This window comes from Aptenodytes patagonicus, chromosome 2, assembly GCF_965638725.1.
Source record: "Aptenodytes patagonicus chromosome 2, bAptPat1.pri.cur, whole genome shotgun sequence".
NCBI classification, from domain to species: Eukaryota; Metazoa; Chordata; class Aves; order Sphenisciformes; family Spheniscidae; genus Aptenodytes; species Aptenodytes patagonicus.
In genome coordinates this window covers 116,586,111-116,609,117 of record NC_134950.1, presented here as the reverse complement: position 1 = coordinate 116,609,117, position 23,007 = coordinate 116,586,111, and the positions used below count along the sequence as shown (strand labels likewise).

Below are 23,007 nucleotides of genomic sequence, written 5' to 3'. Positions count from 1 at the left end.
TTCAAGGGAGTACACATTAAAAGAAAAATGGTGATACTACTTTATAATGCAATTTGGAGAATCACATAACTCGGGCAAAAATGAGAGTGGTATCCTAGTAACTCCAGGGTGAACGGACTGCTCAATTCTGTGGGTCATTCTCACTTCAGCCTACTGTATCAGGCTGCGTTAGGCTTTAGGACAAGCCTATATTCTTCAAGTGTAGATGATCTACAGCTAGTGAAGGAGCACAGTGGGTTTGTTCTGTTCTGCAACTTGAGTTTAAAGTCTTATGCATGGTTTCTTACCAAAGGAGAAAAAAAATAAAAAAGGTAAATTTGCATAGGAAATAGGTGACTAAATTGCAGTGGCTATAAGGCACAGTTGCTTCACAGAACCTGGAAGAGCTGTCCTTGATCTTGTCAATTTAGGGACATCTTTTAAAATACGGTCTACATGACTTCCTGCTACTCTGCATTTTTAATATATTATTTTTATATTGTTTCTAGATATTATCTGCATTTTTTGTATTTTATATGGTCTAAGATGATGTAGTACCTTATTTAAAATGAATTTACTATGAATAACACAGTACTTAAAGACGAGTCATGTTGAACAGTCCTCTAGTGACTCTGTTAAAGACATACTTACTATTAGTTCACTTACTTACACAACTAGTTGCTGCAGTCAGTAATCAACTTTGCATGTCCTCAAGCTTTGCGGTATTTGCAAGAAGTTTGCTTCTTGTCTGGTAGAACTACTTTAGGTTAGGCCTACATGGTTTCAGTTCCCCCTGTCTGAAGTAATAAAAAGCAGCGATCTGGCCTCTGCTAATTTTTAATGCATCCACTTGTTTTTACAGTTGTTTAAATACGTACCTAACTGCAGGTTTAATTTTTGTTCTAAGGGGACCAGTCATCTAGGGCAGTGAATTGTGTCAAGCTTTACAGAGAACAAGATCAGATGGATAGTTAATGTTGGGGGAAAATAATTTGATAAAATTCTAAAGGTTATTTTTTTAAGATTTAAAGCACTGCCTGGTTTGAAGCACTGCTTTTCACAACATTTCTCATTTCACTTCTCAATGCTTCCCTTAAGATGCACCACCAGCACCTGCCACATTGCAGTACAGCTAAGGAACACCTGTGGACAAACCTGCAGGCCACTGAACTTACTAGCAGGCTAGTGTGTTTCCTCCTCCCTTTCCCATTTACAGTGACCTTCAAATTGTTTTCTCTTTTTGGATCTGGATTCCTACATGAAAAGAGCTTTAATTTAGGCAGACTCTGAAGTAGGCTCAGCCCTCAAAACCAGTTTCTTTTCACTTCATGCTCAACATTAGCCAGACGAAGTTCTGTTTAGTTCTACTCCAGCATTATTTAAAATATCTCCCTCCTACAACATTTATCATGAGTACAATTCAGCAAGGCAGAGTTCTTACTCACAGAGCTTACAGCCTGGAGGAGGAGTACTACCAGAGTGAATAAAACGCAGGGATCTCTCATGATGCCGGGAGGCAGTCTGTACGAAGTCTGTGCATCTTCACACACCTCCAGAGTTCCGGTATGGAAGAGGTTGGTAAAGAGCCTGAACCAGCAGGTGAGAGCAAGACCTGGGTCAGTACTGCGTGACAGACACTTTGACATGGAAGAAAGGACTAATGGAGAAGATGGGAGCACGAAGGTAAAACAGAGTAATAGAAGTACCTCTCTCTGTGCTTTTCTCCCCTCCCGCTTTAAAAACACAGAGCTCTTCTGTGGCCTGGTCTAACTTGTGAAACTACCTTTGTTTCAGCTAAGGCAGGGTTTAAGCATTGTACGTACACCATTACTGAGGTGCTAAAGTATGACTGGTCACCTGAAGCATTACATGACTTCACCTCTTAAAGCAGTGAACTGCACTGAATACATGCATGCGCTCTTAGGCACCTCTGCCGCATTAGTATGACCAAGGAGCCAGTCAACAGAACAATAAAAAGTACTAAAAAGGTAGCAATGTAACATAGACCTTGAAGTCTACTCAGACTATGTGCTAAACATCAAGCTAGATCTTGATGCTGAGATTTTATTTAGACAGTGCGAGAGGTATGGCTAGCTAATTTAACTTTGAGCACGTTTTTATCGAAGAGAGAAAAAACACAAAACAAAACAAGTTCCACAGTTTAAGAGTGGACAAAACAAGTTCCACAGTTTAAGAGTGGACATACTCTCCAGCCAGCTCTTTGGCACAGCGCTACACACATCAAAACACACTTACACACAATTTATTAAGAGCAGCAAAGGTCAGTAACCAGGGGCTGTACTAGGCAATACATTAAGCTCAGCGTTACTTTTTGCCACTCTCTGGTATGCCTGAACTTTTGAATTCTCCACTGTGTTTCTGTGTGCGTTTCACAGTCTCTGAATTCAGAGATGAGAGACCAATTGAGTTTGCTTCTTCAGTATTTTCCATCTGTTTCATATAGTACGCAAGTGATGTTATTCCCCATATTGTTTTTAAGACAACAAAATACCTCTACATCTGCCTTCGCTCCAGATAACTGTTCTTCCTTCAGGCTAAAACATTCTTACTTGATTTTCTTTATGCTCACTTGATCTAGAAAGCACTGCTACTTTCTTGGTGATCTAGATTAAGACAAGAAGATTTTGTAGGCGTTCTCTGCTACTATTGAGGCAAATAGTGATTATGCTTTCATAAATATTAGTCAGTAAATTCAGGCAGGGACATAACAAAAAACCCCAAAACCTTACTTTCTGTCAGTTGATTTTGGAATAGTATTACAACAGGAGCAATGTATGATTAGGCAATTTTGAACCTATACAGAAGGACTCGAACAAGATAGCCAGACTTCCAAGTTCCATCGCAACCGACATTAAGCCACCTGTGTACAGATGTTGTGCACATATGATGTCAACTTACGGGGAATAAAGTAATCTGGGTAAGGTTCACTATTTAACTGACATAAGTGATCCATGTCCACAGTTTTTTTATGAATCCAAACACTACTTCTAATATTTGATAAAGAATGGGGTCAAGACCAGAAACATCACAGAACTAAAGCTCCATGCCTGCTTTTTTAAGTCAGTCTCTCCTCTACTATAGTATTAAAGACTCAAAACACCGTGAAGCGATTTGTCATACATCTTTAATCATAGTACAATGATGTAGTGTTTCTGCCTTTAATGAATACTCTCCAAGTTGCCCTTTTTAATGAAACCTAAATACATGCAAGAATGTAAAATTACACTGCATAAACAACATGATGTAAATTCATCTTTCAGTGTGTTTGGACAACTACTTGCATACGGTCGGAAAAACTTGAACAAGTTTTAGAGAATTGCAACCGTTTTCTAGCCATAAGCTACACGTAATTCACATCTGAATGTTACTCAAGGCAGTTATGTTTCCTCCTCCTGGAAACAGTAATTTACCAAATCATTCTCAGCTAGGTACAGTGACCCATACAGTAGAAGTTTTAAAGTTTTAAAATAAACCTTTAGTGAATAGCTCACTACGGCAGAGAGCTGGATGTGCAGCAGTTAATTTACTCAGCATCCTGATTTTGACTAGATGTCACAATCCACATGAACTACGTACTATTTTGAAGCTAAATCTAGATCAAAATCTTACAGTTGTACCTAAAGTTCTTACTGATGTAAGAGAGGTTTGTGACCTACTGAATACTTTAACCAATTTACAGTGAGCAGTACCCAATAGGGAAGAGAAAGTCACAGTAGAGGATCCTCTTGTCCTAAATTTGCAAAAGCAACATCCACAACCAGTTTAAATGGAAGACAAATTTCAAAAAGGCTGCCAGCGTATTACAAGCAGCTACCAGTATCAAAAACAGATACCTGCAAGTGTCTTCTAGTGGGATTAATTTCTTAAAATAATACAGCTTTTTGAGCAGAGCACGCTTTAAACAGGCTGGATGTATTTATTTTTCAAGCAGCACAAGAAAAATCAAATACATTACTTGTATGTTCAATTATCAAACAACAGTTTCTATGTTTAAAAATGGCATTCACACCTTCACTTTTACAATTAAATACTGCCACATTAGTTTCTCTGCTTAGTAATAATTTCTATGGAAATCAGAAGCTTGTTTAGGCAAAATACTAAATTTAATTACAGAGGTGCTTAAAACAGATGTACAAGGTCAAATAAGTGCAATGTACTAGACCACTGATCTAAAAATGATAATTACATTGTAATATTTGAGGAAACTGGTGCCAGATGTGCACAGGAATTAAGGTTATGACATGAAAATGATTGATGAACAATGCTGAACATTTTAGTCAAATGAAACATTAGGTCAACAATACTTAGTCTTGTGGGGTTTTGGGGACTTTTGTCTCGTATCTGTGCTCAAGAGGCAGTTCCTCAAATGCCGGCACGTACAAAAAGCAGAGGTTGATGCCCTTGATGCCAGAAAGTTGAAAGGTGCGCTATTGTATTACCTGTAAGCCAGTTAATGCTGTGCATTGACAGCCAGAAATACTTTTGCAAGACGCATCATGACAGAGCTGTAACAATAGCTTCACAGTTAACTCATCAGAGGCACTATCACCAATTCATTTAGGACTCAGTGTTTCTTGCAGCACAGAAATGGATGTCAGCGTCTTAGATTTAGGCAGTCGACTTCCATTTCATTCTGAATAAGTAATAATGCTTGCACTGGAAATTTTAAAACAGAGGGGAGGAAAATAACTTGCATTTGCATTGGATTTAACTAAAGAGGTTACAACCAGTAAATTAGGAAGAGGACTACATGAGCTTCGATGAACCTCAGTGGCTGCATGCCTTCCTACAGCCCAAAAGTAAGTTTAAGCAAATGCCAAAGAGCAAACATACATGTTAATGAAGACCACATATTATGAAGATCACTGCATCTCCATCTGCTGCATGAGTCTTAGTCACTGTATGAGTTTAAATCACAGTCCAACTTGCTAGCAGATGCCAGTTCTTAAAAAGATTGAAAATGAATACAGGTTTCTTATTCTATCATTTGTAAGGAAAGGAAAATACTTTTAATCAGGTTGTATGTTTGGCTCTGCAACAGAGACAGCTGGGACAGTGGGAAAAAGACTGCAGAGAAAGATCTGTCTGGTCTTCTTGCCCATAAGAGAAATACTGTGAAGTATCGTGACAGAGCCCCTGTACAAAGCAGCGAGCAGCCGTGCATCAGCTTAGCACTGCAGAGGGCACCTCATTCTGCCTTTCTTCAGATCGATCTACCAAAAAAAAAAGTCAGCTTTCTAATATCCCTGGGCCAGCGAGGGAGTCTGTGGGAGTAAGGGGAATGCAGAGAGCTAACAAATGGGCTATACAAATTTGGGGCATAGGAGATTCTACAGAAGAAACTTGGGCGAGGAGGTGACAAAGACAAGGATATTGAAAAGGGATCCTTGAAGGCCCTGTTTCTATACCTTGTACATGTAAATACCAACCACTTGCCTGGCTCCTAGAACTTGCCATCGTTAGCTCCCCTAAGCCTAAATTTACCTAGTGTGCCTTATGTCGCTGAAGGTAGTGTTATAGGTGCTTAAATCCTTATATACACCTTTATTCAGTCTTCACTACAACATGAAGCCTGACCACTTAAATCCCAGACAGCAGATAATATGTTAGCCATTTCACAAAAGCAAGTGATTATTCTCAGTTTTCTTATCTGCATGCTGAATCGGAAAGCTCTAGAGTCATCATGAATAAATGCAGCCCTACTCTTATTTCGCCAGAGCTCTTCCTGCATATCAAGTATTACTCAGTCTTTGAAAAGATATAAACGTCTATTAGAGAGTTGTGGAATAAAACAGAAAAGAGTGTCAGAAGTTTTAGGAGATACACAAATACACACAGAGACCAGGAGCAATAGTTGCAGTTCTGTAGATACATTTTACTTGTACGTCAGAAGCAGTAGATTGGTAGAGCTTTAGGGGCCCTTTTTGCCCTTCTCAAATGAACCTACTCAAACTAGCTGTACACTCTCAGGTTTTCCACGGCCATTCTATCTAGTTTGTCCTGGAAAAAAATCAATGAAGGCTTTAAACCAGATCCTGTGTTTTCGAATCGCTGTTTGAAGCAATAAAACTGAAAACTAAGTTGTTAGACAGTAACTACATGACACAAGTGTGACTTTTCTATTAGCTTTTCAAATGCACCTAGATTTCTTAAAGCAAATTACATTCAAGCCTTCTTGTTTAGCTCTTGTACAGCTGCTGTATTTTATTTGAGGAATAGAAGAAAACAACCCATGACTTGAAATCTTGGCCCCGGAAAAGAACATGGCAAAATGCTGACAGATACTGATGAGGCAATAAACTAAGAGCTTTTTACTACAGAAAGTTGGAACATTTGATAAGGTAGTGTCGAAAATGTTAACAGCTATCATGTGGGGATGTTAGAAGGCATATAGAGGCACACACATTGCAAGAAACAGGAAATAATCTCTCTCAGAATCAGGAAACGTAGGAAGTGGAATACACTCGCATACAGAAGACACCGCATGCACGTTACATACGAAATACAGCATTATGCCACATCTTTTCATATAAACTATTACATTTCTTCACACAAGCATACGAACTGAGCCGTTTCAGTTACTCTCTCAATTCTAGTGTTACTTTCCTTATGAAAAAAGTAGTTATCCAAACAGAACATTCCCTGAGTCGACACAGAAAATTGATATAGCTGATTTTTGTTTGGAAAAGTCTTCATAACTTTACTGGCCAAAGAAAAAAAAAAAAAGCCACACAGTGTTTCCTACTGTGCTAGTTTTAGGTGTTTTTAGTACTTTGTATTCATATGTATGTAACTACATTGATGGTGTAATTACATCCTAATAGAGCAAGATCTCACAAAACTGTCTATGATCCAATCCCAATTTGGGAGAATTGTTTTGTAATACTTTTCCTGAAAAGATCTCTCCAACTGGAATCCCATTCATGTCCCAGGGTAAAAACATAGCCAAAACATATGCAAAGTTATGAAGGCCTACTGCATAACATCAAGAAAATACTGATTTCGCAACTGTGCCCTCAAATCTGTGTGACAGAGAGCTAGAGACAGATTAATGCAAACAACTGTACACGGCTACAGAGGAGAAAGGAAAAAAACCCTTAAGTCAGCCACAGTCTTACTCTGCTCCCTGCCGATTTTAGTTTGCAGGGGAAAGCGAGAAAGTTCCACCTGGCTTGGAACCTTTTAAGGGTTTCCACCGTATACTTTTTGCAGAGATGCTCTCAAATCCAACCTGAAAGAGGAATCAGTATTTACACTCTGCTTATTTCTAACAAGAATTCACAAACGTTTGGCTATTTGGATTGAAAAATATAACTAGTTTACATAAATATTTTCAACATCCAAGAAAATGTACAAATCTAAAGTCAAACACATTTGGCTTGCAACAAGCCCTGTTTGCTAACGTCTTTTCTTTAAAACTGAGCCTTTGTAGTCATTTTAAATACAACCAATATAGTGCAAATGCCATCCCATTGTATGGAGACACTCACCATTCTTCTATACTTCTAGTGAAACTGAATGATAACATTCCACATCTGCTTGCAAGCAACATACACCTTGTTCTGGTCCTGGGTAGTTAGTCTCCACTACTATGTTTTGGAGCGGTCTTTTTACAGCTCAGAAAAAGCATTGCACCTGAAATATTCAGCAGCATTGCGCAAAACCACCGTTTAGTCCCCGAGGCTTTGGGCTGACTGCGTAAAAGTGGAAAACCATGATGACATAGCTGATTTCGCACTTGTGAAGGCTCCTCCAACTGATTGACCTGCATTACAAAACAAAAGAAAGAAGGTCAATAGTGTAGTGTTATCATTACTAAGCTACTACAAAGAAAGATAAAAAAAAAACCAAAAAACCACACAATCAGTTGTCCAATTTGGGATTTAAAATCCAACTCCAGAGTCTGTGTCAGAAAATATTCAAAGAACTTGAATATAGTAGCTTAGCAGAAATGGCCTACGTTGTCCTTTGCCCTGGAAGGCTTGCTAGACTTAGGGCCGAAAGGCGCTCCGTGCCAGAGTGTACAACTGCAAAAAGAGTAGAAAGACTCTGATGGAATAAAAGAGGAAGCTAAACAATTTTTGGCAAGGCTACTGCAGAACAACTATCAGATTCTTCAATGGGTGAACTCACGTTATCTCGCACTGCAAGATTACACTGTGATGTTGCCCCTGTTCCAGTGCAACAAGTGCTTTTCCAGAAAACTACAGACTATTGCAAAACCTGCAGAAACTGACACAAGGTCTTCCTCTGATTTCAACCAGCTCTGGATAGTTTCAGTCGAAGTGATACAAAAATGAGAGTAGCTCAATGCAGGAGGTGGTGTTGTGGTCTTAAGCATTTCCAGATTACATGAAAGCTTTTCCCTGAGCATCTCTCTTCCCATGTTCATCTCCAGCCCACACTGGGGAAGGAATCTGCACTGATTTCTTTGGCCTAGCCGCTTCTCTTTCCACTATTAGGCAATATACAGGGCCTCAATAAGCAGCTTTACCCCTCAAAATGTTGCTCTGGTTTTTACGTATGTTATGAAGTACACTTGGATTAAAATGAAATATAACTGAGATATAGGATGCTTCTTCAAAAAAAAAAAAAAGATATGGCTTAGATGCAAGCTGGTTTTAAATAAATTTCTTACCTACAGCTTTTCCCGTTTGTACAACATTTCGGCTAGTAGAAACCATCACATTTCCAATCTTCTTTCCACGTTCACTGTTTTGCACAGAGCTAAACAAGAGAGATACTGAAGACTGTTAGTTGACTGACTTATTACTTCCAGGTGTAAATAAAATACATAGTTAAAATATATATCAAAACACACACAGAGATTTATATAGCATACATATATATATAGTTTTTTGTGTGTGTGTATATATACACACACATATGATCAAGCCCATAATTCCTGCATGCATCTTATCCACGCAGACCAGTTAGGCAAGCTTCTCAGAGGAAGAAAAGATACTGTCACAGCAAGACAGAAATCAAAATGCCCAATGGTTCATTCTTATACAACACACTTTATACCTTTCCTAAATGTTTACCAAAATGCATTTGTGTTCTGCAAATCTGACTTTGTAATTTAGTAGTTTTGAGAAGTTTTAGCCCTAATATATAAGCTTTAAACAAAAGTGTTACTGATCAGTCATTATTCTTTTTTCTAAATAGCTTACTTTGTATCTTGCTCCAAGATTAAATTTTTGATCGAATACAGTTTACACTCATGCTTTTGTTAAAGAAATGCAAAAAGATGACACACACTACCACCATTTGGAAAGGAAAGTACAAAAGCAATCAGTTCTACTGCACAAGTGTGATCACTTGAAAATAATCTAATTTAGTTTTAAATTGTAACATTCAAGTCCACATTTCAGGCTTTGCAAACCCATTTATGTAAAACTTAACAACACAACATGCCACATTCTTTTCACACTTTCAAAATCTTCAGTGTAGATGCAAAAAGCAGAAAGAACAGAGTACACCAAGAACAAGTTTAGGCCCAGTTTGCAAAAGCAAGTCATTTTGATGAGTATCTGACAGGAAAGTCACATCTGGAGAATAAAGGCACTGTTGTAAAAGTATTTATTATTAGAGACACACTAAGAACTACTGGCCCTTTTACACTGATTTCAGGCTACTCAGAAGAGTTAGTATCTCCCCTTTCAAACACAAAAATAGGGCAAGTAAAAGATAATAGACACGACCGCATCTTTCAAATTAAGTCTTTCTACAAAGACCATCCATTAATAATAAGAGCTGCTATCAGCATGCATCTTATTGAAGGCAATTACCTTGAGATAAATCTTGATTCATTTGCATTCTCAATCGCCATCACGGAAATTTAATCTGTCATTGGTCAGCAAAAGCAACAAAAAGGTTCAGTGGGCTGAAGTCTGAACCTTTTTATTCCTCAAGCTGTTCTTCTATGTTAGCTTGTGTTTTAGGCCTACTCACAGCGTACTGAAAATAACGGTCCACAGTCAAGGCAGGTGCAGAATCAGCAGCATGCATGTATTGCTGATTTACATCTTTACATCTTAAAGAACCAGTCTCTGATGTTTTATAGTCAACATAGCTAAGTGAGAAAACAATATATTTTGCTTCGTGCATAAACAAGACGAGATAGTTAACTGCAACTCCAAGACTGAATTCTGGCTTCAGTTAGAGCTGAACAGCTATGGGAAAGCACCACTGAGTTTTAGACTTGAATACTACAGGTAAGACCTGAGACCAGCTTGAAGTTCAGTTGAGTTTGGTGCAAGAAGAGATAATGTAAAATTAATTTTAAACTTCTAAATTGAAGAAACTGAACCATGTCTCAGTACATATACAGTGAACTTCAAGAGTTTTAGAACAATGCTGTATTAAAAACCAGCTAATTTAAAAAAAGCTATTTTCTCCTAATAATGAGACCTAAAGTCAACAACAGAAAAACACTGATAAAAGTTTTAACAGCTTTAGTTTACAATTTAAAAGCAAGTACACAAAAGCATTATAATTGCAACACAAAAAATCAGGGCTGTATTATGTGAAGTCCAACACAAAATAGTGCATTAGCACTGTTTTTCCCTATTTCAGGCAAACGTTCCATCTTTAGATGTGGTGATGTTTTGCAAGAGAACATTGAGTATAGTTTCATGTACATGGCCAATTTAAACAATTATTTTGTTTAGTTCATCGTAACAACAGTTATACAGTCATTAATATTTGACCACACTTTAAAAAAGAAAACAAAAAACAAATCAAAGTACTATATACTTACTGTGACAATCTTAACTTAACATCTGATACGGAGTACTGTCCCTGGAATGGGTGGCTAGAAGAAGAGGAGGAAAAACCCAAGAAAACATTATTTATTTTTTTCACAATTAATCCATATCATACAATTATTAGTTGTACTCCTCTCTGCGGCTTACAAAAAAAAAGTCTTTTGTAGATATACTACTATATCACTTTACAGAAGGCTAGGTCCCAGTGACTATTCAACCTTAAATTTCTTACGAACTACCTGTAAGGTGCCTTCTATTTACAGACCAGATACTAACAACCTTTTCACACTAAGGCAGAGGCACCTCCTTCTAGCAACACAGAGCAAATAAAAAAGAAGAAAGATCCCTTAAGTAGACCAAAAGAGCTTTGTAGGTCTAAAGAAAAACCTTCTTCAGACTACAGCAGCTGACAAAGCAAAAGCAAACAAAACTCCCTGCAGTACAGTAATAACCCATGCTAAACAAAACACATGCACAGCCAACAGTGTTACCAAGCCTGGCATCATCTAAACTTTGAGTGAAAATACACATAAAACAATCCAAAGTATAGAAGATGCAACATAAACCAGCCAGCTCCCCTCCATTCCCATCAATGACAACCCTGGACACAGCTTCCCTGGGCACCTGGAAGCAATTAATAAAAAGCAGAACCATCTGAGGACAATTCCTGAGGAATGACAAACTTTCTACAGCTGGGGACAGCCAACAATCAACTTGAACAAGTTTCACTTCTCCTGACTCTGGATATGTTTTTCTTCATAAAACTATAGTCCAGAATTAGAGTAAGGTATTGAGGAACAGAAATAACTCGGTTTCTGTACTTACAGAATAGGGCCCCAAAGTTTCACCCTCAGGGCTTTATAGCAGGAACAAGGGGAACATTGTAATTCTACAGAACAGTGTGCCTGACTATGCATACTAGGAGCTTTCCATGTTAAATGCCAAAAAAAAAAAATTTTTATAAAAAATTGGTTCCTTACCTAGAATTTACCTCTGCAAGAGCTGGATGCTTGTTGCTATTCCATACTCTGTAGTTGTGGGTATTTTTCCAGGCTGCTACAAATGCCGTTCCAAAGTCTGACAAAGTCTTTTCGTTGTCTGATAAATTAAAATAAAGATGAGAATTTGCAGCAATTCATTCAAGATGTAATACAAGACAAATTATTTTTTTTCTTGTAAAGAAAAACTAAAAATTTCCAGGCTCTTATCAAATCAAAGATAACTAAAACTCCAGTACTAAGAACTGGGCACTTTAAAATGAAAATAATAAAACATTTTTGAAGTGTCCCAAATATACAAAGCTGGGGGGGAGCTTAAAAAAATACTTTTCTTATTTTTAATTCATTTATAAAGTTCTAAGTAAAGAGCTCAACTGGAAAAAAAAAAAGTCATGCAAACATCGGCCTCTTGACTTATTCTCTAGGCAAAGACAGGAAAGGGGAGAGAATGGCCACATAGCAACTAAGAACAAAAACATCATTTGCATTGGTCTTGGTCAGATACACTGGGCTTTGCTGTACTATGTTATTACTCATTCAAGTTTAGTAAACCCCAAATCCACTCCAAAACTGCAGTATGAACTACTGTGGAATAAACTTATAACAACAACATTCCCTTTAAAACACGGAAGAGTATAGGAAATCATTTTAGAGCCAGTCAGTGAAGAAGTATGACTTCCCAGAAAACCCTGACATTTCATATCAACCAGGTAATCATCTTAAAATATTAATGTTGTCAGATAAAGAACTTATCCAGACTTTAAAATCAAGTTCTCAATCCCATGTTTTCTCACAAATACCACAGAACAAGATCTGAATTAGTTAATTGATGCGAATAGAGAATAATCATGATGAGAATGAAGTTAACAGGGTCAGTGCTGGGCAAACTAAACATTTTCCACAAATAAACCACTGATTCTTTGAGTTACATTCACGCACAAAAGGCTGGAAGATAGAGAATTCCCTCTGAGTTAAGAAAAAAAATGCTGAGCTCCAGAAAACATAAGCTTATAAAGCCTCTAGATGACACTTTCACTTATGTGAAAGACTACTTAAGACCATGGCAGGAAGGGAAAAGAGATGGAACAGCCTAGTAAAACTTAACTTCATGTCTCCTTGAATCCAATTAGTTCCCCAAAATTAACTTCAGGTTGCAAGAGAGTTTGTAAGACACCCAAGTTTGTAAAACTGTCATCACATATGGGGTTTCAGGTACTTCTACTTATGAGGAAAGCTTAATTAAATCAAGGAGAAGGTGACAGTCAAAGAAGAAAGTGTCTGTAAGGCTGTGAAGTAAGAATTAGTAATAAGCTTGTCAAGGAATAACAAGGATAGCCAAGGACAACCGAAAAAGCAGCCTAAAATGAAACGTTAGACAGAGGGAAATCCAATGATAGGCCACACTTTTAACGCAACAGAGCAAATGCTTGTTACATCCACCCACCCCCATCTCAGTCCCTAGACAAGGTATCTGTTCTACCTGGTTGCAGCACAGCAGCAAGCAGTGCATGAAGATAAGCACTAAACTGAGCCCTGATCCACTCATCTCCTCCTTCCCATCCAGTGCCATCAAGGAAAACATCATCTCTGTTCTCAGTTACATGCTTCACCAAGTAATCTGCAAATCTTAGGTCAGCAGTTGTTGGGTTCAGGATCTTACGGAGTTCTGGATCGTGGATTTGTACATGAGCATCTTCTATCTGTTTGAAATAATTCCAAGGGTAAACGTTTATCTAAATAAAACTGCTTATATATACTACCATATATTGCTACCTAAATCTAAACCCACGGTCCCCCAAAATAGCAAGAAGAAACAAATGGCCAAAGAAATAATGAATTGACTGTTCTCAGAAAGTCAGATACTGCTCTGATATAACCACAATCTGACCATCTTCCTGGCACATAGTAAAAGCTGCTTATTTGACAGGATTTGGCAGGGGAAGTTTCGTGCTCACATGTAGAGGCTCTTTGATTATCAGTTATCAGTTCAATTTATTAAGTTCATTACCTATACGTAGCTATCTTAGGTTACCAAATGTTGATTATATAGTTGTATCTATTCGCTAGAACTGACACAGTGTTTTCTTAGGTACTTTTTTTTTTAACCTCTTGATTAAATCAGAAGTCAATAGCAATGTGCTTTATTATCCAACTGTATCTGTTTCTCAGCTGCAAGCACTTATTTTTGAAGACCTTAATTACAAAGTAATGAAAAAAGCCCATGACATGAAAAGTAAAATTACACCAGCAACAAAATAAAAATTTAGGAAGTGCCCTGCAAATTCAAATATTGGATATAAGAATATACAGGAAAAACATGTATTAGTTTTGCACAGTGTATCTAATCCTATCCTAACAAATGATACAAATGTAATAAGCATCTGCATTTAAGAATTTATTTCATAGGGAAGTAATTCAAAATTTGGGCATGAATGTGAAACTTTAAAGCTATATTTAAAATGCAACCTCTGCTCCGCTCCCCCCCCGCCCCAGTTCAAGAAGTTCAAATGCAAAGATTCATACTTCCACAATTGCATCACTCAGATGTTTCTGCTGTCGGAACAGGATATTGGTGGCTCCCGCAACAAAGCCACGGACTGTTACATCTGACAGGAGATGATGCTGCTGCAGTGCCATGTATGGCAAACAAAGGTACCCCTAAAGTAACAGAGATAATTTAGAGGATTAACATAAGGCCAAAACAGAAAAAAAAAAAGTGTCTATATTCAGAGGTTTTTCTAATAAAAGCCAGCACATTCCACCCAGAACGAACCTTGGCTATTACAATTTCAGCCACAGTTATCTATTGTTTTGCTACATTACATCTGCAAAGCAAAGCAACCAGATTCCACATGAATTAATTTTTTTCAAAAGGTTGTGTTGCCTTTCAGTCTCAGGACTGAAACTGAAATACAATGCAAAGGACAGGAATCAAATGTGTTTATAAGGCAACAGAATAAGCAGCATAAAATAAGAGTGAGGTCTTGGGTCAGTTCAGAGACAAGAAGTCAACGGAGATAAAGATTCATCTGTCCCCTTGCATACCATGATGTCTTCTAGTAGTCCTGAGGCACACAATGCAGGAAAGCTACAGACTGCTATCCACATTTTGTAGGTGGAGATTTCCACGCTCCAGTGATAGCAATCAATTTTTGATAAGCATATGTATGGCCGCTTTAAGAAAGAGCAGGATAGAAAGCAATACACTGTGCTTTTCAGCCACTCCATGCTTGTAAGTTAATCTAGTATCCTACTTCCCAATACAAAAAAAAAACCCAAACATTTTGAAAAAAGGCTTTGAGGTAAGTCATTGAGAGATCATTGAGAAGCAGCTGTAGATATTGTAATTTTCTTTTTAAATATAGGATCAACGTACCCCTGAAGTCTAATTCCAGCTGTTCAACTGCATAAAGCACAAAGCAATTTACTCACTAGTAGAAACCCAGAAGGGCTAACAGCATACGGGACAGAAACAAAGAGCACATGCACTTTATCACACAGTACATGGTAATTGGAAACATATGGAAGAAAGGAGCACAACTATTCCCTTTTGTTATATTAGACACAGGGATGGCTTTCCAGATGACAAGCACTTATCAGCTGAAAACAAACAGCCTGTGTCAAAGGAACAACGGTGCTTTTTTGAGAGGAATCACCAACCTAAAATGGAAAACATTAAAAAAATATGGCTTAAGAAGCTGGCAAAGGAAGGTTTAATTACTGTATACTCAAGTAGCAAAGTCTTGGAAACCTTTCACTATTTAAAGTATCAAGTGTCAGTTTCCAAATTCACATTTGTCTGTAACAACTTTTATTTCCGTGAACATGTTCCATTCTTTTTAAAAGACTGCAAATGAAATGAGGATTAGGTCTTACAGAACTGGTACTAAAGAAACAAGTATTACAACCTATTTCTCCTTATGCTCAGGGATACTTGGATAATGTATTATGCCATCTGGCAAAATCTCCTCCCATTCAAATTTGTCAGATTTATTAGTCTTCCCATGGCATGGCATAAAACAACCCTGAGATGAGAGCTCTAAAAGAGATTTAAACTTTCCAGTAAGTGGTTAAACTATAACTTGGCATCACATTTTTCTGATAACTTAGAGATGTAAAGCCTTTTCTGCTTTAATTACATTGGATAAACTCAAATGAAAAGTGCCTTTGTGGAACAGAAGGTAAACACACAGAAACTGTCAGCTTCCTTAAAATTGTTTACTTTTCCATTTTATGAGCTTAGTAGCAAACTAAGTTTGCACTTGTAGGTGCCCATATCAATTATTTTCTCACTTTCAATCTAGTATTTTCAATAGAACTAGACTAAATACAATTTACAGGCTATTCTTTTCATTAGACAGACCATAAAGACAAACACCAGACTGCAGATCTTTGTTGAAAAAGCATTTCTAACAGTGACATGAGGCAATACAGGGCAATGACATTTGAGCTGCTCACTTGGGCCCACATAGCGTACCATTTCCAATTAAAGTTATTGTGAGAAGCTCAAACACCATCATCAAATACAATGTTCTGCAAGGAAATGCAAATAAGCACCTCCAAAGGAAGAAACATCACTTCGAACCTCATCAGCTTGAGGAAATAAATCCGAATCTTCTACTTTCTGTACAAATGTTACTCTAAAAGGTTATTACATTAAAAAACAAAACCAAAAAAATTATTATATCACTTCTTTTACTGAAAAAAGTATCTTTAAAAGGGATGCATTTTCCCTGTTTTTTATGGGAAACCAGCCCTAGTAAATGTATTGCTTGTTACCTGACAATGCCCATCAGAGTCCTTGGAGATACTCTGGAATACCTGGAGTTCAGTTAGGCATCAGCGCAAGCTTAAAATTCAGCAGCTCAGCACGATGCACAGGGAAAGAGCCGCAGACAACCAGGAAGAGTTATCATGTAAAGAAGGGTGAAATTATATATATATATATATATATTTATATTTTTGTGTATATATATACATTTATACACACATTTTGTGCATATATGTACACACTTGCACATTTATAAATACATATATATATATAAATTAAAAGAGGAAAACATAGGCTTAGGTGTCAGCTAAGATATAGGTTTCAGAATCTTAGTTTAGATTAAGGTATCCAAACACTTCTTAAGTACTCTGATCTTGCCCCATATAGGTTAGATCAACAATTTTTCAGAGTAAAAGAAAACAGTAGTTACTGATACATACAATTTATTAATCACAGTGAGGTTGCAGGTTACTATCATGTAGAATTGCAAACATTATGTAAGTATACATATGAAAAAAGTGGAATGCATGTGGGCGTGCGCACACCACTCTCAGACGTGCACTCACGCTTTCCACCTGCCTAGGAACACAGTCACTTGCCAGAGACCGTACTTACATGTTTTGTAGTACCCTACTGTCCATTTGGAGTTGGGTAACCAAAATTATTAGCCACTTCTGAAAAACAGATGTCTTTATGGGTTACCAGGTATCATGAACAACATGTTTACCTTTGTAAAAATAGCCAACGGCATACCATACTGGTCCTCTTCCAACCCAGATATCAGTCCTGGAACAAGCACCACGTGTCCTGTATTTGCTTGGGGCTGCACAGTGATTGGAAGGCTTTCTGAGCTCATGCCTTCGCTTGGAAGATTTTCAGCCTGTTCTGATGCTGTATTTTCACCTTCTCCTCCTTTCAAATTAGACTCCTCCAAAATGCTAGGATCTAAGGTCTCCCAGTCACTTTCAGAGGATGCTGGAGAAGTGCGGGAAGGAACTTTCAAGCGCTGCACAGTACCATTGGAGGACTGAGCTCCATTGCAAGTCTTCTCTGACCGGGAGAAAGGCACGTTTGCTTTTTGACTTTCCAGTGAATGGTTTCCTGCCATCTTCCTGCCTCCCTTTCCCATTCCTAAGTTTGTATTTGAAGTATCAGCAGCAGACAGAGAAACACAGTTATCTAACCGTGGTGTATTTTCCTGCAAGCCAGCATCCTCTGATACGCTCTTTCTTGGTCTATACTGTGAGCAGTCAGTTAGACCATGTTCAATCATACCTGGAAGGTGATAGCACGCATGAATATCAGCATCTCAACAGAAATTTAAGTGACTTTTGTTAAAGAAAATGAACAAAATGCTCTTGTGTGCATAGTATTTTAATATATATATTTAATATAAACAGTCACCTATTTTAAAACACTACTTTGGGGAGGGGGGTATGTGTGTTAAAAAACCCCCCAAAACCACACTTTCTCTCCTAAAGAATCTGCCCCAACTTTTTTTGCTTTGAGAAGACTGGTTAGAAGCTAAGAATTAGCAAGGTTAGGGGTTGTTTTTTTTTTTTCTTTTCCTTTTTTTTTTGAAGAGCGCATGTAGAAGGAAGAGAGAGGTTTGTATTTTTGTTTTTCAAGGAACTTGACAGGAATGTGTGACTTATCCAGGGTCTCTTCTATGTTACCCACAGGCAACACAGAAGATCCAGTGGCTCTGATTAAGCCCAAGAGATAACCCATAGAGTGCAAGTAGTAAGTATTAGGAGATGTGTACATAGTACATGGACATGTATACAAGTCGCCCATTTTTCAGGCAACATACCAACATAACTGTCACAGAAGTTGTTTTCCAAATGAAACAGTACAGCCAGTCTCAGTTATCACCAGAAAGCATATAAAAAGAAGTCCAAACTTCTCTTCTTACCAGGAAAGAGTGACAGGACAGTCATCAGAGCTCCCACCAATCTATTTACTGGAGAAATATAAAACAGCACCTGGAGGCAGAAGGGAGGGGGGTGGGAGGAAAAGAGCGTGCAAGAGAAGAAAGGGGAATTAGGGAGGAGAGAATGAGAAAAATAAAATTACACTTAAGCACGACAAAGATAGACAGAACACATGCAAACTATTCAAGGCATTGCTTTTTATGTTATTTTAGAAAGCCTGCTTACCAACAAAAGCTCTTACAACAGTTCAAAGTAAACATTTACATGTCTATCGTATCCTTATAGTTTATAATATTTGTAATATATGTTATATATACACACACTTCTGTGTAATATATACTTGTCAATCATTCAGATTTTTCTGTCAGTCGTTCAGATTTTTTTCCCCAAATGGATCCAGTTACTGAATGACTGACAGAAAAAAGTTGTTCCTGGCATGCTGTATAAAGTCTCGTTCATTTGTAGTAGATTAAAATCTCTGTTATAAATCAGAGAGGCCAAATAATCTCTATTCTAGAATTCTGACAAAAACCTATGCAAAAACATCTCTTCTAAGAAAATATACTAAAGATATGCAGATAAGTGAAAAACAGGATAAATGCAGCATGCATTTATTACCGGTATCTTCCTATGATCAAAAAAAAGATTTTTTGGAAACAGAAGACATGACTGATACTAACTTTAGTAAAGCACTTAAGGCATAATATGGGAAAACAGAATCTCCTTAATTAAATCAGAGAGACTTGGATTAGTAAATTAGTTAGGAATTCAAAAGGGGGGTGTCAAAGGCTAGCAATGAAAGAAGAAATACAAGGCAGACCGAATATTACTACCCGAGTTCCTCCAGGACAGACCTTCAGGTAGGAGGAAAGAAAAAACACACACAAAAAACCAACCCAAAACAAACAAAAAAACCCCCCACAACAGTCAACTTGCCATTTTTACATCCTCAAGCAGCACAATACTACTAAAAAAAATACATGAGCATTACAAGGAATCAACAATGCAAAGGAATACAGAATGATCTAACTTGATGATTTTGCAGGCCAGTTTAATAGGTATACGATGAAATTAAAAGTGCAAGTTTGCAGACTTAGACTTAATAAAAGACTTCTGCTGTAAGCTAGGAAGACACTTTAGAAGTGACTGATGAATAATAACTCATGTTCCACTTGTATTTGCAAGTCTACAAGCTAGTGAATTGATGGAACCAAGAGAAAGACCTATGCAGTCCTAACACATACAAACAATGTTTAATGGTACCCTCAGCTAGAAATAGACTATGTACATTATCTTGTATAATTTTTCTTTTTTCTATGTTCAAGATAGGTGAATTCAAATTGCAACAGCCACAGAAAAAGCATGATGAGAAGAACAAGGAGCTCATCTGAAGAAAGAATTTCAGCTGACTCCAATGGGAATAAAAAAGTCTAACTTCTTTTAAGATGCTGCACTATAATACATGTATGAAAGATGCATGATATAATAGCAATGAACTACAACAGAAACCCTACGATACCCCTACAGGTTTAGATTCTCAGATACCATGTATTCCTAGCCAAACTTATTTTTAAGCCTACAGAAATAATTAAGTCTATAAAGAAGTACCTTACTTTCAAGAAATCTATTCCAGTTGAGGTTTTTGTTTGGGTATACCACTTACTTAAGCCGAGTACTTTTCTATATTTGTTCCATCAAGTCCCTCTGCCATCTTTCCGTCTATATGGGTGCACACTTCCTTACCCCTCCCAACCCCATTATATGGCCTACAACGTTTACATCAGCACACTGGGTGGTCCTGGCAGCAAAAAGTCAAATGATCACCATCTGGAAGTAGTCTTCCAGCCTAATAACAGCTGAGAGGTGGAAAAAAATTTCCTTTAGCCTGTGGAAAGGCATCAACCAAATTGCTAAGGATTAAAGGAAATCGGTCTGTGGCATTCAGGCATTTTTCAGCTGAAGGAAAATTGGCATTACTAGTGGCTTCTTGCATATTATATTTAAGGTCTTTGAACATACAGATTCCCACAGTTACTCTGGAACCTTAACATCTGCCAGAAAACAGGCAGTGCCAGAAAACCAAAACTCTTCCTTTTGAAATTGCAAGTGTTCTCTTCATGTTTGAGCTTAGGGAAAAATAAAACCAAAGCAACCTGCAGGTTTATTCAATAAGCATCCAGTTATTTTCAAAACAATTTCATATGTTTGAGTCATATGAACATGCTTGGGAAACCCTCCCTCTCCCCTCTTCCTGTGCATTTATGTCTTGTGGTTTGAGCAGCTTCAGAAAAGAATTGTAGCTCAGTAAAGTATTTTGTTTATATATGTCCAAATGCTTGAACTGACCTGATGAAATGCTATCATAAGTTTTGAAACAGATCAGTAGAGATGCTTTACAAAATCTTAACTGGAAAATATTTTTTCCTCTTACGGTTTTAAGAATTTTTTTTTTTTTTGAAGTCTACAGTGATTAAGTTACTTTTGGGAAAAAGCTTGCATATCGAGTCTTGATTACATGCATTTCTACATGTGTACTCCTACTATGTCATAATCATATTTTCTCAAGTATACTTTTTGTATAGCCTTTAATATAGCAGCCTTTAGCATATGGCTCTTTAATACAGAAACTGCATTCATTCTCAAGAATAAATACTTAGAACTGTCAAGGTATATCTAACTTACAGAATTAAGTGACAAGTGCAAAAAAGCTTTGGAGAAGCTGCTACTTCTATTTTTAAAAGCCGTATTTACTGCCTCATAAAAGACAGCTAGGCCTTGGATATAGACTTTAAAAATCACAAAACCACAACTGTTTCAATATCTTCTAGATTAAGTCTTACTGACTTTCCAGTTGCAGCTAACAGAAAATTCTAATGTTCCTTCTCAGCACTCTGAAGAAGCTGGGTTTTAACACAGCAGCTTCACTGAAGAAAAAGTGACATTTGGGAAACTGAAATAAAACTTTAAACAAAAATTTTAAAAAGGCAAAACAAAAAAAAAATCCCTGCATAATAACTGCAAGTTCTTGTTCCAGGGTATTAATATATAGACAGAAGAAAACAAATGTATCTACTATTTCACATCTGCTTGTATATTTTGCATATTCCACTTAAATTGCTGAGAGAGCATTGCTTCTGAGGCAGTAAGATAGCCCAAAGAAAACACTGAGCCTAGAATTCAACAGTTTTTACCAATTTATAATCTGAGTTCAGCCTGACCTAACAGATATGGCTCTTTACATTGTCTCCTGCAGGTGTCAATGCAATTCAGGTCGGAAGGACACTTGTAGCACTTGTTTCCTTTGGTATGCCAATTTTAAGCCTGAACCAGAAGTTCTACTTACTGAATCCCTGTAAAGCTGTATGCTCCCTTTTATTTACATTATGTGTATCCTTTCCTATCTTTTAGAATAGGTTAAGTTTCTCCACTCACATTTAATCACGTTTTACTTACTCTGGCCGGGACAGCTATTAATAAGGCGGAGTGTGGACAGAACAGAAGTGGAGGCAAATTTATATGTCAATGCACAGTAGCTACTTTTAGCATAACTTCCCAATTTAAATATGGATGCAAAGTATACTTTTACTTTACTTTACTTTGTTTTTCACTAGTATATTCTACATAACTTCACATGAAAAAAAATTAACAATAATTGCATTTCTATTTCAATTACCTGCCTCAGCCTACAAAACATTACCTTTTTTTCTAGAAGAATCAATTTAAAAAGGATCAAGACCTGAAAAAACACAAAAAGGAAAAACATGGTGAGTGAACCAGTGCCGTTTATCAAAAATACTGTGCAAGCATAATCTCTTATTCAAGATTTCATGTTAATCACTGCATAACTGTCAAATATTCAAATACATTTGACCAGTGAAAACCAGTGTTCCAATACCCTTCCTCCACCTGAGCACTCATTTTAAAATAGTATTTGAGATGCACAAAGACAAACCTGCACAAACAAGAATTGTGTAATTTGAATCACACAAAGCTTATCAGAAAGAACATGTTGTGTAATTCCAGAATTTTAAAAAACAGTAAACTGCATAAACATAAAAGAGTTCCTCCACAGAAAGACAGAAAAGAATTCAGCAAAATACCAGGAATAGCATTCACCTCACCTAATTTTAGGCATCTACAGATGAGGCATCTAGATCAGAAGTGGCTGTCCAGACTCTCTACGCTCAAAGAAAAACACAGATGCTTCTGGGGCATGACTGGCAGACATCTGAAGTTAAACGAAACTGAGTTCTACCCCAAAAAATCTACTGAGCAGGGGCAAATTCACCATGAAATCCAGATTCTCGAATTTGTTTCCTTGATGCCTCTCAGTTAATAAAAGATTCTAAATGCTATTTGCACCTTAGCTATAGGATACACACTCAATTTCAATAGTCATTAGGAAAAAGGAGAGGTGCAAGTCCCCTCAGGTTCTGTGATGGCAGAAGCTGCAAAAATTACAAGATAGAGGGAAAAATGCTCCAAGCTGTGTCTGCACAGACTTTAGCAATATTCTTCTATCACATTCATCTGAC

General features: G+C 37.3%; 1 protein-coding gene across 1 annotated transcript in view; it reads right to left on the bottom strand.

The window, feature by feature from the left end:
* Positions 1-3,108: 3,108 nt before the first annotated feature.
* The window catches only part of AVL9 (AVL9 cell migration associated), a 42,664-nt gene continuing 22,765 nt past the window's right edge, over positions 3,109-23,007 (bottom strand). Inside the window, exons 8-16 of the mRNA XM_076330833.1 lie at positions 22,170-22,208; positions 18,454-18,523; positions 17,266-17,813; positions 14,291-14,425; positions 13,248-13,467; positions 11,750-11,867; positions 10,763-10,816; positions 8,639-8,727; positions 3,109-7,765 (exon numbers count right to left, since the gene is read on the bottom strand). Coding sequence (XP_076186948.1) covers positions 7,671-7,765; positions 8,639-8,727; positions 10,763-10,816; positions 11,750-11,867; positions 13,248-13,467; positions 14,291-14,425; positions 17,266-17,813; positions 18,454-18,523; positions 22,170-22,208 — 1,368 coding nt within the window. The 3' untranslated portion in view covers positions 3,109-7,670. The remainder of the gene's footprint in view (positions 7,766-8,638; positions 8,728-10,762; positions 10,817-11,749; positions 11,868-13,247; positions 13,468-14,290; positions 14,426-17,265; positions 17,814-18,453; positions 18,524-22,169; positions 22,209-23,007) is intronic.